General features: G+C 34.9%; 1 protein-coding gene across 1 annotated transcript; it reads left to right on the forward strand.

Annotated features, from left to right (window-relative positions):
- The first annotated feature begins 15,592 nt into the window (after window positions 1-15,592).
- Window positions 15,593-17,711, forward strand: LOC124821213 (UDP-glycosyltransferase 72D1-like). The gene is made up of 2 exons (XM_088102349.1): window positions 15,593-16,704; window positions 17,044-17,711. Exons 1-2 carry the CDS (start codon window positions 15,708-15,710, stop codon window positions 17,520-17,522), a joined length of 1,476 nt encoding a protein of 491 aa, XP_087958475.1. The 5' UTR covers window positions 15,593-15,707; the 3' UTR covers window positions 17,523-17,711.
- The last annotated feature ends 971 nt before the right edge of the window (window positions 17,712-18,682 follow it).

Below are 18,682 nucleotides of genomic sequence, written 5' to 3' on the forward strand. Positions count from 1 at the left end.
ATACGTAAATCCTAGTGTTTCTCTTGTCATTGTAGTTCATCTGATGATGAATCTTGTCCTGCTCAGGATAATGCAAAATTTATTTCTCATCCTGCCACCAAAAAATTTGTTATTACATTCATGAAGTCAAGTAACATCAATTATATAAATGATGTTATGAAGGTGTCAATACCGAATTTCGTCCGGATTGGTTTTTTTTTGGCTTTACCTAGGCTGTTCTCCTATGTTTTATTATTTACCTTTTTTTTATTATTATTATTTTATTTATTTTATTTTTATTTTTTATTTTTATTTTATTATTTTCGTTTTGGTTTTTTTATTATTATTTTTTTGTTTATTTATTTATTTATTTTCTTTCATTCCAAATTTTTATTATTAGTTTATTTTATTCTATCTTTCTTTTATGTGTATATATTTTTAGTTTTCACGTTATGTCTTTAGTTTTTGTTTTTTTTAGTTTTCACCTTTTTTCATTTTATTTTTATATAATTAAAAAAGAAAAGAAAAGAATTAAAAAAAGGGGGCGTTTTTGTCTTTAGTGAAAAGCATATGAAAGGAAAAGTGAAAGTATGTGTGTTGGAGGGTGAGGGGCAGAAAACAGTTTCTGTAGGTAAGGACTACGAACGCGGGGTGATGACAGAAGCGGTTTTGGCATACGGATTGGCAGAGACGATTTGGGGATTGATAGAGACGATTTGGATATACGAATTTGATCAGTGCATCAACACAAAAAGCAGAGAAGAATGAGATAGCAGAGGGGGATGATTCTAGTTTTGGAGAGAAAAACAAAGGAGGATTTGACACTGTCTCTCAAACCTTCATCTTCGATCATCATCGAGTCTCCCTAAGGGCATTCACCATTTTCACCTGTAGAGAAAAAAAGACGCCAGCCAAGAAGGGGAGAGATCACCAGAGACGAAGCTGACAAAGGCAAGCAGAGCTCTGATAACGGTTGAAAAACCGTTATTTTTATGCTTAAATTTGATACCAAAAGCAACCTTTAAGACTTAGAAACTAGCTTGAACTCATATTTTTGCTTTAGTTTTGAGAATAAGAGAGTTGAAAGTGAATTTAATGGTTTTGTGCAAGATTCCCTTCATTTTGTAGGCTAATTGAATGATTTGAAAGAAGAATTGAAATACCGAATGATTGGAGTGCTGAAAAGTCAACCAGAAACCAGAAAAGTCAACCAGTCAACCAGAAAAGTCAACCAGTCAACCAGAAAAGTCAACCAGTCAACCAGAATGCTGAAAAACCAACCAGAACGCAGAAAAAGTCTGACCGAGTGGCGCTGAGCGGCAGTTTTCAGGTGCCGAAATCACCGCTGAGGGGCAAAACAGCAGCTGGGGGGCAAAATGGATCAACCGCTAGTACCGCTCAGCGGTAAAATACCGCTGAGCGCCATTCTAAATGGGCTTGGACTGGTTTTTTGGCACTTTTATGGGCTTGGGCCTAATTTTTCTGTATTTTTGGAATAGTATATAAGCTTTAGGACGTCCTAGGGTTTGTATCTTTGGCAGAAACGAAGCAAACACTCTCTCTTCCACCCCTTGGGGTAGATTGGGAGATGGTGACAGCTCTCCTCTTCTCTTTCACGGGTTTTTCTATCTCTTTCATTCTTTCATTATTGTTCATCTAGGTTCACCATGAATATGGTGAACTAAACCTTGTATGTTTGTTGGGGAATCAATGTAATCTTTTGAAGCTCTCATATATGGAATCTGTTTTTACATCTTTTATTTAAGATCTATGCTTTCTTTCATCATTAGTTAGGGTTTTTCCTCTTTGCTTAATGCTTGCATTGTTTAACTCATTCGATGCATGATTATTGGTTTTGTCGATACGGGCACGTACGGGGAAGTCTAGATCCGGGGAATTTCTCCCAATATGATATTGGTTGTCGTTAAGCTCCTGCACTTATGAACTGATCATTAGGAATGCTAGGAATTGTATGAACTCGTGATTAGGGAGAAGCCTTCTAGAAAGGTACTTTAGAGAGTGGCATTAACAATGATGATTTGAATGTTGAATTCCTAAAATATATGAGAGTGGATAAGATGAAATTGACCCCCAACAACATATTCATACATTAATATCATTGAAAGTGTTTATCTTTTGCTTTTTGCCATTGATCAAAACTTCATGCATACATGTTTATTTTCTGTCTTGCATATTAAACTCCAAATATTTTATCTGTAAGTCTTAGCTAATTAAGAAACCACATAACTAAACTAGGCCGTGAGTCCTTTGGGAAGAACGATACTTGGTCTTACCAAGTTTATTACTTGAACGATTCGGTCATACTTGCCGATTGAAAAACAAGTTTGTGACATCATATTTTGGTGTTCATAAATTTGTCCATCAAGTTTTTGGCGCCGTTGCCGGGGACTCTGGTTTAACTGGTTAATTTGTGTGATTATTGATTATCTTTGACTTTAATTTTGAATTTCTGTTTTATTTTCTGTTTTTATTTTTTTGGTTATTATTTTATTTTATTTTATTTTCTGTTTTTATTTTATTTTCTGTTGTTATTTTATTTTATTTTATTTTATTTTTCTGTTTTTATTTTATTTTATTTTATTTTTCTGTTTTTATTTTTTTCTGTTTTTATTTCCTATCTTCTTATCTTTTCAATTATATCCTTTGATTTTTTTTCTCTATCTTTTTGTGCTAACAATTGTTTTTAGGGTTTTGTGCCTAATGTCTGCAGAATGCAATTTGGTCAAGAATTTAACTATATGGGCACTCAATTCTACCAAAGTAATCTCAACCACTGGTGGGAACATGACTCAAGCATGGATCAAAGCCAATTTTGGCAAGCTGCCGGACAATTTGAGAACCAACCACAACAACAATGGCAGCAACAAAGCTTTAAAATCAACAAAGGGAAGCAAGAGATCTCTTCATTTAGACAAGGCATGGAAGAATCACTGGGGCATGCATGGGACAGGTATAAAAGCCTATTACGAAAGACTCCCAAGCATGGATTTAACGAAGAAGAAGTAGTCCTAATCTTCCTTGGAGGTCTTGGTTCACAAACCAAGATGATGCTTGATGCCTCAGCTGGAGGCAATATCAAATGGAAGACTCCAGAGGAAGCCACAGAAATAATTGAAAACATGACTACTAATAAGTGGAACAGTGAAAGAGGAGCTCCTATTCAACAAAAAGGAGTTCTACAGTTGCAATCCAATGATGCCTTGATAGCTCAGAACAAGTTAATAACTCAACAATTGGAGAATCTCTCAAAGATACTTGAACAATTGCCACAAGAGTTAAAGACTGTTGCACAGGTAGAATCCCAGTTATGCGAATTGTGTGGAGGTGACCATATCAATGGTCAATGTGCCTTTCCAGTTGAAGCCGTAGAGGATGTAAACTACATGACCAATCAGTACCGTCAAGGGAGCTACAATCAAGGGTGGAAACCACACCCAAGTATTGGTCAGGAACAAAGTGGGCAAGCTGGACAAACTGGGCAATTTAACAAGCAACAACAACAAACCTTTCTATCAGGAAGTTTGGATGACACTCTTCAACAATTTTTGAAAAATTCTGACGCTACTCAGAAAAGCATTGAAGAATCATGTAAAAGGATGGAGATGCAGCTTCATTCCATTAGTCAGAGATTGAATGATGAGGTTAATACTGAAGTTAACCCTAAGGAGGAAGGGCAAGCCATTATCACTGAAAGTGACAAGATTCTTGATGAGAAAAAAATAGGGGGCGATGAGGAAAAGATAGAGAGAAAAGAAAAAGAAGAATTGAGTGAGAGAAATAAAGATGAAGAAAAAGAGAAAGAAGTGGTTGAGAGAGAAGAGAGAAAGAAAATTTGTGTGAAAATAAAGAAGTTGAAAAGAAAAAGAAAAGGGAAGAAAAAAATAAAAGAAAAGAAAAAGAGAAAATTTAGGGAGAGAAAAAGGAAGAAAATAAAGATGAGAGGAAAGAAGAAGAAATCATATGAAAAATCACATCCTCATCTAAAGAAGAATCATAGGAAGGAAAAGAAATTGAAGTGCTTTATGGAAATCTTCAAGAAATTGGAGATTAAAGTTCCTATGATTGAGACACTGCAACAGGTTCCTGGTTTGATCAAATTTTTGAAGAAGTTCAGTAGAAAGAAGAAAAAGAAGAAGGAACTTGAGGTTGGGTCAAGCTAATGACGTTAAAAGAGCGCTTGCTGGGAGGCAACCCAGTGATTTAAGAACTTTTGATTTTAGTTTGGTTTTGTAATTTTTAATTTGTGGACTTTATTTTTGTAACTATTTTGTTGGAGATAGCATCTACTGAAGGATGCTAGGTGGTTAAGTATCTACTGAAGGATATTATGTTTGTAACACCTACTGATGGGTGTTGGTAAGAAAATTTTGCACCTACTGATGGGTGTTGGTAAGTTTGTTACACCTACTGATGGGTGTTGGTGGATTTTGGGTCAGGCTCGTGACGTTAAACAAGCGCTACCTGGGAGGCAACCCAGTTGATTGATTTTATCTGTATTGTTTGTTTTTATTCTGCTTTAGTTGCATGATAGGGATTGAATGTTTGAGTGATCTGAGAAATTAATTGCAGGGAGCAAGTGAGGGGCATGAGTAGAAGGCAAGTAGGGTAAGCTAGGAAGAAGAAAAGCACAACACGAAAGTGCCGCTGAGCGGAAAATTGCCGCTGAGCGGTGGTATCGTAAAAGGGGCTTAGGTTGCCCCTTAGCGGAACCCGAGCCCATTAGGGTATTTTTATACCCAAAGTCACGCTTTGGCCTCTATTTTTAGATTCTTCTCTGCACACACACTCCTAAACATTTTTCCAAAGGTTCTCTACATTTTTCCTTTCATTCCTCTTTAGAAAATCTCCCTTCCACTCACTGTCTCACTAGTTTTCCATCTAAGTTTGGGGTTGGGAGAGAGCATCATTGATGGGGCTGAGTTTTTCAAAGCACTAGAGCAGGATTTCTTTTATCAATCACTTATGTTTGTAGAATAGGGTTTGATGTACTCAATTGGAAATTTTGTCTATTATGATGGTTTGCTTATGATTGTTGTTTGATAAGTAATGCCTGATGATGCTTTGATATTGATTGATGTTGAGAATGTGCACATTATATGCTTATACAAGTGGTTCACAAGCATTGTGAACAAATGCAAGATGTTATGATTGTGATTATGATTCTAAGCAGGATGTTATATGTGGAATGTGAATGAGCTTATATGTGAGGTTTTGAGCTCCAGAGTTGTTATTGTTGAATACTGTTACTGTGAAAGCATGAATGACTTTGCCCAGGTTTTCTATGATTGAATTACTTGCTTGTTTGCATCATATGATCAAGGTCATTTGTTGATAACCCTTCTATTAGCCAAATTCATAAATTGAGCCCACTAAAAGAGAACACTATGTGTTATATCCTTTGAACCTCTAGCCTTGAACATGATTTGAAAACCCTTGTTGAAAAGCTTTACCTTGAGTTAAGTAGAAAATATTTTGTGGTATTGACAAATGTTCAAGTTTGGGGTTGTTGGAAAATAGAAAGGGAAATTGAAAGCATTGAGCTAAGGGCTAATAATTAAGTATGTGAAAAGAAAAAGAAAAAGAGAAAGAAAAGAAAAGAAAAAACAAAGCTCAATGCAAAAGAAAGTTGGGAATAAGTAAGAATGGTTGTGTTTATATGATTCTCTTAACTCAAGGGTTTTGTGATCTAGAAAAACCAATTTTCTTGTTAGCCCAGCCACATTATAAGCCATTGAAAAGTCCTTGTGATGATGCATGCTTGTGAATGTTTTTGATTGTGGTAAAATGAAAGGCAAAGTTGATTCATGTGACATTGTGATAGTAGAGTGAATGAGTGAATACCTCTTATACACTTGTGTGTTTGAGTGAAACACTTTATCTAGTGAGGAAAGATTCCATGAAAATATAAGAACATCTTTGCTTAGTTGATTGATCATTCATGAAAGGTAGCATTTGTTGGATAGTATGTGATTGTGTGAACATTAAAGCATGTGCATGTCTTGATTGAAATCTTTGAAATGAGCTGAATTGAGCACTTACTTATCTTGAAAGAAGGATTTTTGAATGTGGTGAACCATTATATGGATTGATGGAAGATTGAGTTACATCTTGTTTGCTTGAGGACAAGCAAAGTTTTAAGTTTGGGGTTGTGATAACGGTTGAAAAACCGTTATTTTTATGCTTAAATTTGATACCAAAAGCAACCTTTAAGACTTAGAAACTAGCTTGAACTCATATTTTTGCTTTAGTTTTGAGAATAAGAGAGTTGAAAGTGAATTTAATGGTTTTGTGCAAGATTCCCTTCATTTTGTAGGCTAAATGAATGATTTGAAAGAAGAATTGAAATACCGAATGATTGGAGTGCTGAAAAGTCAACCAGAAACCAGAAAAGTCAACCAGTCAACCAGAAAAGTCAACCAGTCAACCAGAAAAGTCAACCAGTCAAACAGAATGCTGAAAAACCAACCAGAACGCAGAAAAAGTCTGACCGAGTGGCGCTGAGCGGCAGTTTTCAGGTGCCGAAATCACCGCTGAGGGGCAAAACAGCAGCTGGGGGGCAAAATGGATCAACCGCTAGTACCGCTCAGCGGTAAAATACCGCTGAGCGCCATTCTAAATGGGCTTGGACTGGTTTTTTGGCACTTTTATGGGCTTGGGCCTAATTTTTCTGTATTTTTGGAATAGTATATATGCTTTAGGACGTCCTAGGGTTTGTATCTTTGGCAGAAACGAAGCAAACACTCTCTCTTCCACCCCTTGGGGTAGATTGGGAGATGGTGACAGCTCTCCTCTTCTCTTTCACGGGTTTTTCTATCTCTTTCATTCTTTCATTATTGTTCATCTAGGTTCACCATGAATATGGTGAACTAAACCTTGTATGTTTGTTGGGGAATCAATGTAATCTTTTGAAGCTCTCATATATGGAATCTGTTTTTACATCTTTTATTTAAGATCTATGCTTTCTTTCATCATTAGTTAGGGTTTTTCCTCTTTGCTTAATGCTTGCATTGTTTAACTCATTCGATGCATGATTATTGGTTTTGTCGATACGGGCACGTACGGGGAAGTCTAGATCCGGGGAATTTCTCCCAATATGATATTGGTTGTCGTTAAGCTCCTGCACTTATGAACTGATCATTAGGAATGCTAGGAATTGTATGAACTCGTGATTAGGGAGAAGCCTTCTAGAAAGGTACTTTAGAGAGTGGCATTAACAATGATGATTTGAATGTTGAATTCCTAAAATATATGAGAGTGGATAAGATGAAATTGACCCCCAACAACATATTCATACATTAATATCATTGAAAGTGTTTATCTTTTGCTTTTTGCCATTGATCAAAACTTCATGCATACATGTTTATTTTCTGTCTTGCATATTAAACTCCAAATATTTTATCTGTAAGTCTTAGCTAATTAAGAAACCACATAACTAAACTAGGTCGTGAGTCCTTTGGGAAGAACGATACTTGGTCTTACCAAGTTTATTACTTGAACGATTCGGTCATACTTGCCGATTGAAAAACAAGTTTGTGACATCATATTTTGGTGTTCATAAATTTGTCCATCAAGCTCTAAGAGGTAAGCACACCTTGCTCACTCGTGTAGACATAGTCATGTAAGCTTGCTGCATTATATTTCATTTTATGCTTGAAGTCGCTTTGCTTGAGTATGTATTGTGGTAGGAGTCTTCCCCTTTCTCCATTCTACATTCTTACCGAAAACCGTCATCACCTTTTCCTAAGCACGAGCTCTGAAAATCCCTTTGGTGCCAATCTGTTTCATAACCACCGAGCATCACGAGCTCTCCCATTTTCCACAGCCTTCAGCGCCTCTGTTCACTCCAATCAACAATAAAATTGAATCATTAAGCGAGAAACTCACATAGAGAGCACCGCAAAATGAAACCAACAAATACCCGTGCTCTATTCAACCTTCACTTGCTTCAAATGAAACTAACAACCAAAACCAGATTCAATATCTTAATGTTTCTTTAAATTTCTTGAGTCTTGAAAGAATGCCATCTAGGGAACCACTACACCAAATTCCCAAACACACCATGGTGTTCCTAGCTTTCGGTGCGCGGTAGAGAATGCAATAAGGAGTGGGGTTGAGCCAAATCCCCCTCTACTGCACAGTTTCGCTTCGGCGGGGGATGAAGCCATTTGAAGTAGAGTTGTTGCCAAAGCCTTCACAGACGATGGAAGCTTTTTTTGCTGTAAAGGAGGTGTCCTTGTTGGGTCATAGAGGCGAGAGCGAACAAAGTATTTTCCAGCTTCGGGAGGAAATGTCTAGCACAAACAAGGATAATGTTAAGCTGTATATCTTCCTCGAGATTGTAGCCGAACAACCCATTGTAGAGCAAGTCGAAGAGGAGAAGAGAGAGAGAGAGAGAGAGAGGGCAATGACTCTGCAGCCAGCGGTAGCTCCGGTGGAGTGTGGTGTCGCTGGCGACGCCGAGACTAGTAGAAGGTGGTGGCGCGGTGGCTGGTTCGAAGAAGTAGGGGCGCATGTGCAGCGGAGGCAAACCCGTCCCTGGGTTGGCGTTTTCAAAGCGAGGAGAGAGTGAAGACAGTGGTGCCGTGGCCGACGGTGGCCACGGTGGGGCGAGTTGTCGCTGGTGAGGTCAAGGTTTGTGGAAGGCAGTGGCGTCGGCCAGTTCTGACTGAGGCGGCGGTAAGCCTACGGGAAAGGCAAGAGGCCTTGGGTTTCTGGAGAGTGAGCATCGTATGAGTGTTGGGAATGAAGGGGGAATGTTGAACCCCTAGGGAGTTCTAGGTCAAGAAAACCACCCCCGGGCCAATGCTGGGCCAAGCCCAAGAATAATTGAAAACCTTTTCTCCCGCAGCCCCCGCTTCTCACCCGCGCACCCCCATACATCCTCGAGCCAGTGCTGGGCCGAGCCCAAAATAAAAATCAAACAAAGTTGTTTCTGCACCCCCTTTTATTAGTATTTCGCCCCCTTTCCATCTAGGCTTAGGCCCAGTCCGCTTTTAGAAATAAATTTGGTTTAGGCACCCTGTTCTCACTTCCTCACCCCCTTTTAGTTTGGGTTTAGGCCCAATCTGTTTATAAAAGGAAAAATAGTTTAGACACCCCATTTTCTCATTTGGGCACCCCCCACTATTTGTTTTATTTTTATTACTTATTTATTTATTTGCTTTTCTTTATTTATTTTATTTTGTTCCCTTATTTATCTTATTCTATTTGTTTTTATTTTATTTTATTATTTTTATTGTTGTTTTCGTTTTTATTTTTTTTATTTTATTTTATTTATTTATTTATTCTAAATATCTATTTATTTTAAAATACATATTTAATAATACATAGAAAATAAAATATTTATATATATATATATATACAAAATTTACAAAAATATTTTAAAGGTTTAAGCACATGTGTGATTGCACGCATCGTCCTTGTGCTAAAACATTTTCTTCTTCTTTTCTAAAAAAAAATAATAATAAAATATTTTAAAGGTTTAGGCACATGTGTGATCGCACGCATCGTCCTTGTGCTAAAATCTTTTCTTCTTCTTTTCTAAAATAGAATAAAAATATTTTAAAGGTTTAAGCACACGTGTCACCGCTCGCGTCGTCCTTGTGCTAAAAACCTGTTCTTCTTTCTTATAAAAAATTACAAAAATACATTTTGAAGGTTTAAGCACATGTGTGACCGCTCACGTCGTCCTTGTGCTAGAAACCTCTTCTTCTTTCTTATAAAAAAAATTACAAAAATACGTTTTAAAGGTTAAGCACACGTGTGGCCACTCGCATCATCCTTGTGCTAAAAACCTCTTCTCCTTTCTTATATAAAAATTAAGAAAAATACGTTTTAAAGGTTGAACACTTGTGCGATCGTCCACATCAGCCTAGTACTTAATACTCTTGATCTAAAAATTAAATAATGGTACGAGTACTCGTGCGATCGTCCGCATCTATCTAGTACTTAATACCGTCAATCTAAAAAACTTAAATAATAGTATGAGTGCCTGTGCTCGTGCGATCGTCCGCATCAGCCTAGCACTCAATACTCCTAAGTCTTTCTAAAAATTAAATAATGGTATAAGTACTCGTGCGATCGTCCGCATCAGCCTAGTACTTAATATCTTCAATCTTAAAAAAATAAATAATGGTATAAGTACTCGTGCGATCGTCCGCATCAGCCTAGTACTTAATATCTTCAATCTTAAAAAATTAAATAATGGTATAAGTACTCGTGCGATCGTCCGCATCAGCCTAGTACTTAATATCTTCAATCTTAAAAAATTAAATAATGGTATAAGTACTCGTGCGATCGTCCGCATCAGCCTAGTACTTAATATCTTCTATCTTAAAAAATTAAATTATGGTATAAGTACTCGTGCGATCGTCTGCATCAGCCTAGTACTTAATATCTTCAATCTAAAAAATTAAATAATGGTATGAGTGCTCGTGTGATCGTTCGCATCGTCCTAGTGCTTAATATCGTTATTTCGCTAAATATTTAAATATCATTCTAAAGGTATGAGTACTTGTGTGACCGTCCGCGTCGGCCTAGTACTCATTACCTTCTTTTTCTCGAAAATATAAAATATATATATATATATATATATATATATATATATATATATATATATATATATATATATATATATATATATATATAATCTTCAAAAGCTAAAAACATCAACACTTTCAAGCAAACAAAAACAATCTTTTAGCCAGAACTACGTGATTCTTGATTCTCCATCAAGAGTGGAGATACGTAGGAGCAAGGCTAGTCCTTGTCAGGTTCATTTCCCAAAAATCCAAAATCATTTCCAAACAAAATTCTCAAACAATTTCCTAAACGAAATTTTCAACACAGTTTCCAAAAGAACTACGTAACCCTGATTTCTCATTTTGAATGAGAATACGTAGGAGCAAGGTCAATCCTTGTCGGGCCCAAAAAACTAAAAAATATATTTTGTTTATTTAGAATTTTATTTTAGGGGATAGTTAAACATTTTAAAAACCACATCATATTCGTGCATTTAGTTAAAGGTACTGCCTTAGGGCAGGCGTTGTAGGGTGCTAACACCTTCCCTACGCGTAACCGACTCCCGAACCCAGAATATGGTTTTCGTGGACCGTGTCTTATTATTTTATGGTTTTTCCGTAGTTTTCCATAATAAACTATGGTGGCGACTCCAAAATCTCTTTTCAAAACCCGTTCCTTTTTTTGGATCGTCGTCCCGTCGTGATTCTGGTTGCGATAGAACACTCTTCATGATAGTGGCTACAAGTTCGATCAAGTAATACTTGGTGGTATTTCAATTTGAATATTGTTTGGTCGTCAAGAAACTAATCCTCAAGAATTCATACTTATTTGGTCGTTAGCTCATCGTTGAGATTTTTATTTCCTAGTTTAATGAATTTGCAGGAAGGATGCAAGGACCTACTTAATATGGTGGTTCATGCTTTTATTGTGCTTGAGTTGTGGGAATATGTACAACATGAGATCACTTTTGAAGAAATTCAAAGAGGATTCCAATTCTTTCTAGGGGAAATGGATTTTTGAGCAAGGATTTAGGCCTACGAGGAAGCAACTTCCTTTAAATGGAAAAGTGGATATTGACAAAGTTATAACTCGCATGGGTGGCTTCACAATGGTTTCATTGGGTTCCATCTTTGTAAATAAAAAATATATAGCTAACTATGTTTTGCCGAATTGGGTTCCATCTTTGTAATTTTGATGTTTAATCGATGTGTTAACTTTTGAATTTTGCACAAAAGTCATTAACTCATTTGCCTTCTGCTTTTGAACCCGTTAAAAATATACATTGTAATCTTTCTTTCAATTGATTTTTTTTTATGTTTATATATTTAAGATGTTATGACAATATGTCTTCTTCATATGTGCAAATTAAAAATTGATACATCACAGTTTAACAAACATAAATGAAACACTTACTGCACCAAGAAATCATAGCACTTGAACCCTTGTTGACTATTACAAAATGATAAATACAACTAACTACATAAGCTAAATTGGATAACCACTTACTGCACCAAAAAATGACACCTTGGCAACTTCCCTCTTCATCGTAAGCATTTTGTTACCTGTACATAATCATATTAACAAATAACCATATAACACTCACTACATAACTAGTTATTGTACCATTAAATGTGATAACATCTATATCATCAAGAACCACTACAAATGTTGTACATAACAGCTTTCAAAGAAAACCAAATAACCTTGATTGGATAACCACTTACTGCACTAATTCATTTGACCCTTAATATGCATTGTAAACATTTTGTTAGTTGTACGTAACCAGCTAAAAGAATAACCACATAACATTGATTACATAACCAGTTAATGTACCAATAAATGTGATAAAACCTATCTTGAAGAACCACTACAAATGTTGAACATAACAACTTTCACAGAAAACCACATAACCTTGATTGGATAACCACTTACTGCACTAACTAATATGACCATTGATGTTCATCTTAAGCATTTTTTAAATTGTACATAATCAACTTAACAAATAACCACATAACACTAACTACATAATCAGTTACTACACTAATAAATGTGATGAAATTTATCTTCAAGAACCACTACAAATGTTGTACATATTGACTTTCACAAAAAACCACATAACCATGACTAAATAATCACTTACTGCACTAATTAATCTAACCACTAAAATTCATCTTAAGCATTTTGTTAGTTGTACAAAACCAGCTTAATAACTAACCACATAACTTTGACTACATAACCAGTTAATGTACCAATATTTGTTTGACATAACTTGGGTCCAAATTATGAGTCACTCATACAACCTTAGACCAAAGCTGACTTCACTTTGTTTAAATATTCTACAATCAATTTCATTGATGTTTTTCCATTCTAATCACACATACACAAAATTGGTGGTCCATATGGAGTCATTTTCTACCATTTTTATTGTTCCAAAATATTCTAAATTTTATATTAGCTATTGATTTTTGTAAATCCATTGATCGAAAGGAAGTCTATTTGTAGTAATCAAGGCAATGGTTAGGTCAAAATTAGCTTATTGTTTGCCAAAATGAAAAGTCACTTCCAAAACCACCAAAACTGTCAAAATTTGTTGTAAGTTGAACCAATGATTTCATGAGTGATTAATCTGTTTTTGTGATCTATTTTGAATTGTATCAAAAGTTAAAGTCAATATAATTGCTTCAATTAAGCTATTCATAATGTCATAAAGTAAAAAACACTTGAAACTTATGTAGTTCAAAATAAGAGCCCCTAAGCTCAAATTGAAAAATATGTAGTTTTGCCTATTTTATTGAGGCATTTCATCCAACAGTTTTGCTTTTAAGACTTCCGATCATTATTTAGGTAATTTGGGGCCATGGAATGTAGGTCGCTCCAAAATATCCAAACAACAACGAAAAACATAAATAACACTGATAAAGGACGTGTAAAAATGGAAGCACGAAATTCACTTCCAAAGACAAGAACAATGAACCACAAACAACCATGATCCAACAAAAATTAGAAAACCCTAAATCCAACAAAACAGTGAACACCCACCATAAAAATAAATAAATCACCAACACCCACAATCGAACAACGAAGCGCAAGAACATAACTTCTTTTTTATTCAAAACCCCAAAAACAATGTCACTCTCTCACTATCGTTCACACACCATTTGAAATAATCCAAACATATATTCTAAGAGAAACAAAAATAAAAGAAAGTTTTATGATTGTGGAAAGAAGACTATGAGTTTCGACTCAATGAAGGAGAGAAAGGGATACAGGGGATGGGTTTTGAAGTGAGAACAAAAGAGAAAAAAAATAGAAGAAACTTGTCAATATGAAAAAAATAATAGAAAACTTTGTTTTTTTTCTTCCGACATTACCCTTACTGGATATTCATTGATGTGGGACTCACACCGTGTCACTTGTAGGATTTCTTTGGCATGTCAAAGTATTATTATTGAAAAAAGAAATTGATAGCTAGGGATGGCAACGGGTCGGGCATGGGTAGTGCCTACCCGCAACCCGACCCGCCGGATAAAATCGTACCCGCTACTCGACCCGCTGCCCGTCGGGTACCCGTTTAAAAAATACCCACGGGTATTTTAAAACCCACGGGTACCCGCAGATACTCGCAAAAAAAATATTTAATATATTTTAAAAATAAAATTTAAATAAAAATAAATATATATATATATATATATATATATATATATATATATAATATAAATTAAATTAAATGTAAATTAAAATTTAATTTTAATTAAATTTAAACTAATAAAATATAATTTTATTTTATTTTTAATTAAATTTAATTAAAAAATATATAAATTCTTTTTTAATTTTTTGCGGATAATGGGTACTCGTGGGACGGGTAGAGTACTACCCGTATCCGTACTCGATCCGTTTAAAAGCGGATATTAAAATACCCGCTACTTGTTACCCGCGAATAATAAATATCCACGAATAGTTATTATCCGCCGTGGATTTTACCCGCGGATACCCGTACCCGCGGGTAAAATATTCATCCCATTGATAGCTCTATTTATTGGGTTCAAATACTCGAATACTACTTGTAAGAAGTAATTCTTCATTTAAAAAAGGTAAACTACTAAATAGATGTTGAAACTTCATATTTGGAGAAGTACATAAAATTACTTCATATTTTGAGGGGCCTTGACTTATTGGGCCAAGTACATAAAATAATAATACATGTGATTGTATAATATGTGAGTTATCAACGTATCATAATTAAAAAGAAAACAAAAAGAAATTGATGATGAGACATATATTAGTGGTGAATAGAGAAAAAGACTTTATGTTCACAACTCTTCTTTCTCTCACTACCTAACAATTATTAATATTTCAATAAATCGACAGTTTAATAACAAATCTACCCTTTCTTATATGCTTTTTCTATTAAAAGGTCAACCTCGTTTATCACTCACCCTATTATATATGATAAAAGTGTTTAAAATAAGTTTTTTTATAAATATGGGTTAAATATGTTTTTAGTCCCTAAACTATTTGTCGTTTTTGGTTTTCGTCCCTCTTTTAAAGTAAGGTACAATTTGGTCCTCATTCTTTTAGAAACGTTCGTTTTAGTCCTCGGAATTTTGGTTTTAGTCCTCATTTGTTGCTAAATGAGGACCAAATTTTTAAACAGTGTTTAGTTTTCGAGGACTAAAACAAACGTTTCGAAAAAAATGAGGACCAAATTGTACCTTACTTTGAAACAGGGACGAAAACCAGAAACGGTCAATAGTTTAGGGACTAAAAACATATTTAACCCTATAAATATTAACAATATAAGAACTGGAATAACTTAAGTATTCTATTTATAAATATATAATATACTTTGTCGATAAAAAAAATATTTAAAATAAACTTTCAAGATATTGATCAATATGTAACAAAAATTTTAAAACAATTTTTTAATATATTTGAAATTTTGAAGTATATGACATGACACACCACTAATTCTTTACTCCAAGTGGTATTAGTCTAGTTCTTTAAACAAGATTCAGATAATATATAGCTAGTGGATTGAAAACGAAAACTTAAACAAATGGTGAAGCAAAAATACATGATTCTGTCCACACACATGGTCCATAAAAAGTGACTTCATTTCTCTCTCTTACCATCTCAATGGTAGCTAACAAAATAAGCATAAACAAATCTACCTCCATTCGCCATCCATGGCCATCTCAAGAACTCATCATCATGCTTTTCTCCTCCCTTCACCAGGAATGGGTCACATAATCCCAGCCCTAGAACTTGCCAAGCGTTTAGTCACTCACAAAATCATTCCCAAGCTCACCTTCTTTTACACTCCAATAGCAAACTCTACTCCCTCCAAAGCGGAAACCCTAGTTCTTCACTCAGCCATAAAGGAAAACCTCTTTGATATAATCCAACAGCAACCACTTGACCTCACCAGCGAAGTTGACCCCGATGCCTCTGCAGAAGACAAAATAGCAATCTTAATGCATGAACTCCCACTCCTCTTTGTGTCCACAATCTCCACCATGAACCTCAACCCAACCATCATCATCACTGATTTCTTCATATGCCAAGCTCTACCTCTAGTCCAAAATCTAAACCTACCCATGTTTGCTTTTTCGCCGACTAATGCGTGGCTCGTTGCGCTTGGTCTTCACACCCCCACTTTGGACAAACAAATACAAGGAGAATATGTCGATGAGATTGAACCAATCTCAATCCCTGGTTGCAAACCCATATATCCCAAAGACATGTTCGATATGTTGAAAGACAGGACACATAGGTTGTACCGTGAATTTATTGGCGCGTGTGAAGGAGCAGCATTGGCTAATGCTATCTTTGTGAACACGTTTCATGAGTTGGAACCTAAGACACTTGAAGCACTTGGTAGTGGAGGAATTAGCAAGGTGCCCGTGTACCCGGTTGGGCCAATAATAAGGGAACCAAGCCCAAGAAGCCCGAGCCCAAGCCCGAGCCCGAGTAGTGATGAGGGAAAGAGAAGTGAAATTGTTGAGTGGCTAAACAGGCAAGAAGAAGAGTCAGTGGTATTTGTATCACTTGGGAGTGGATACACTATGTCAGGTGAAGAAATCAAAGAGATGGCATCGGCGTTGGAACTAAGTGGAAACAAATTTGTTTGGTCTTTGCGTCCGTCCGTCAACAAAGCCGGCCATGATCACTATCTCACAGCAGGTTAGTGGTACAAAGTCTCATCGTATTTAATATCTTCGAACGCAACTTTCTAAAAATCTTGTAAACTTTTGCTTGAATTTCATATTCTAGTGGTTAAATCTTTCACGTTGGTCATGAGACCACAAGGTTTTTCAATTATGTAACTTTGCACATGCTTTGTAACTTTCAAGACTTTGGTGTATGTGCAATATTGATGGAGTGATGATGATGCTCACTTAGTGGTGTAATGGCTTGATTGAGATAGGAAGATGATTTTTATTAGGAGCAAGCAAATATAATACACCGTAGAAAAGAAGAGAGGAGGGGCTGTGTTATCCTTTAATATTGGTTCTTCTGCAGGTGATGAAACTGGAAGTACTACCACCACAGTGTCTGATGTTGAAAAATCAGATTTGTTTCCTGATGAGTATCATCGCATACAAAGGAATGGGATTGTGATCACAGATTGGGCGCCACAGTTGGACATTTTGAAGCATCCATCAATTGGTGGTTTTGTGTCACACTGTGGATGGAACTCTGTGATGGAGAGCGTTTCATGTGGGGTGCCAATAGTTGGATTGCCTATTTTTGCAGACCAAATGATGAATGCTACAATGCTTGTGGAGGAAGTTGGCAATGCAGTTCGAGTAAAGGCTTCACCATCAACCAACATGGTTCAAGGGGATGAGTTAGCAAAAGCAATAAGGAAGATAATGAATAAGGATGATAAAGAAGGATGTGTCATAAGAGAAAGAGCTAAACAACTCAAACACTTAGCAGAAAGAGCTTGGTCTCATGATGGTTCTTCTTATTCTGCACTTTCCAAAATAGCTCTCTGAAATGGCTTGGTATACTCTGTTTGGTGGAAGAAATTCTATTATGAAATAACCAATTGCTATCTTATTTGGTTTCAACTTTCATTGTTTGAATTTCCCTTTCTATTTTAATAAATTATGTATAAGGATTCCAAACCTTTTGTCTTCATCGATCGATCTCAATTTATATATATATATATCATATTTTCAGTATACCTAAACATTATTAAAAAATAAATAAATAAATAAAATATAGAATAAGAAGACCGTACACCAAAGTTCATTTAAGCTTTTTATTAAATAGCCATTTTGTTTGCTTCAGATAATAAACAATATATTTTGTTTGTAGTTTCAGATTAATAAGTTCTAATATTTAACTGGAAATGTAGAATTAATAGAAAAATACAGTCTTAAACTTGATGTGTTTCCGAAGAATTTTTGCCTTCATAAAAGCTTAGAGATATTATAAAATTATGTAAAAGATATATATATATATATATATATATATATATATATATATATATATAATACGTTCATATATATCAAAATTTGTTGACTTTTATTTATATTAATTGTGATTTGTAATTGGTTGACAATATAATGCACAACATTAAACTTTTACCATAATGAGAGATATTTTTATAAACCCATTTAACCAGGATTAGTTGTAAGTAGAAATACAAATTCTCATACATACAAGTTGCGAGTTTATTATTTAAATGAAGTTGTATATAGAAATTACAACGAGGTCGGAAGAGACCAGTTTCATTATTTTATATTTATTTTTAGAAAAACTTTCATTCACATCCATATACTTTTATACATCTCGAGCATAAATTATTTGTCTCATTCTTATTTTTACACGGTAATCGGTATATCTCTTTTCTTGTTTCCTCAATGTTAATTAGAAAAAAATTATACTTATATAAATTTTAAATCAAAATACTAAATAATAATTGAATAAAAATAAAATAATTATATTAAACATTACATAATTATATATAAATAAAGTTTTATAATAATAAAAGTATTTATTAATTTTACTGACATTCATTTTTGTTTTTGCTTGTTCAGATTGGAAACGATATATTTTGTTGGTAGTTTCATATTACTAAATTCTAGATAATATCTAAACGAAAAATGTAGAATTAACAGAATAATATGATGTATTTTCATTAATATAA

Source organism: Vigna umbellata, chromosome 11, assembly GCF_029865625.1.
Source record: "Vigna umbellata cultivar VRB3 chromosome 11, Vumbellata_1.0, whole genome shotgun sequence".
In the NCBI taxonomy this organism is placed as follows: Eukaryota; Viridiplantae; Streptophyta; class Magnoliopsida; order Fabales; family Fabaceae; genus Vigna; species Vigna umbellata.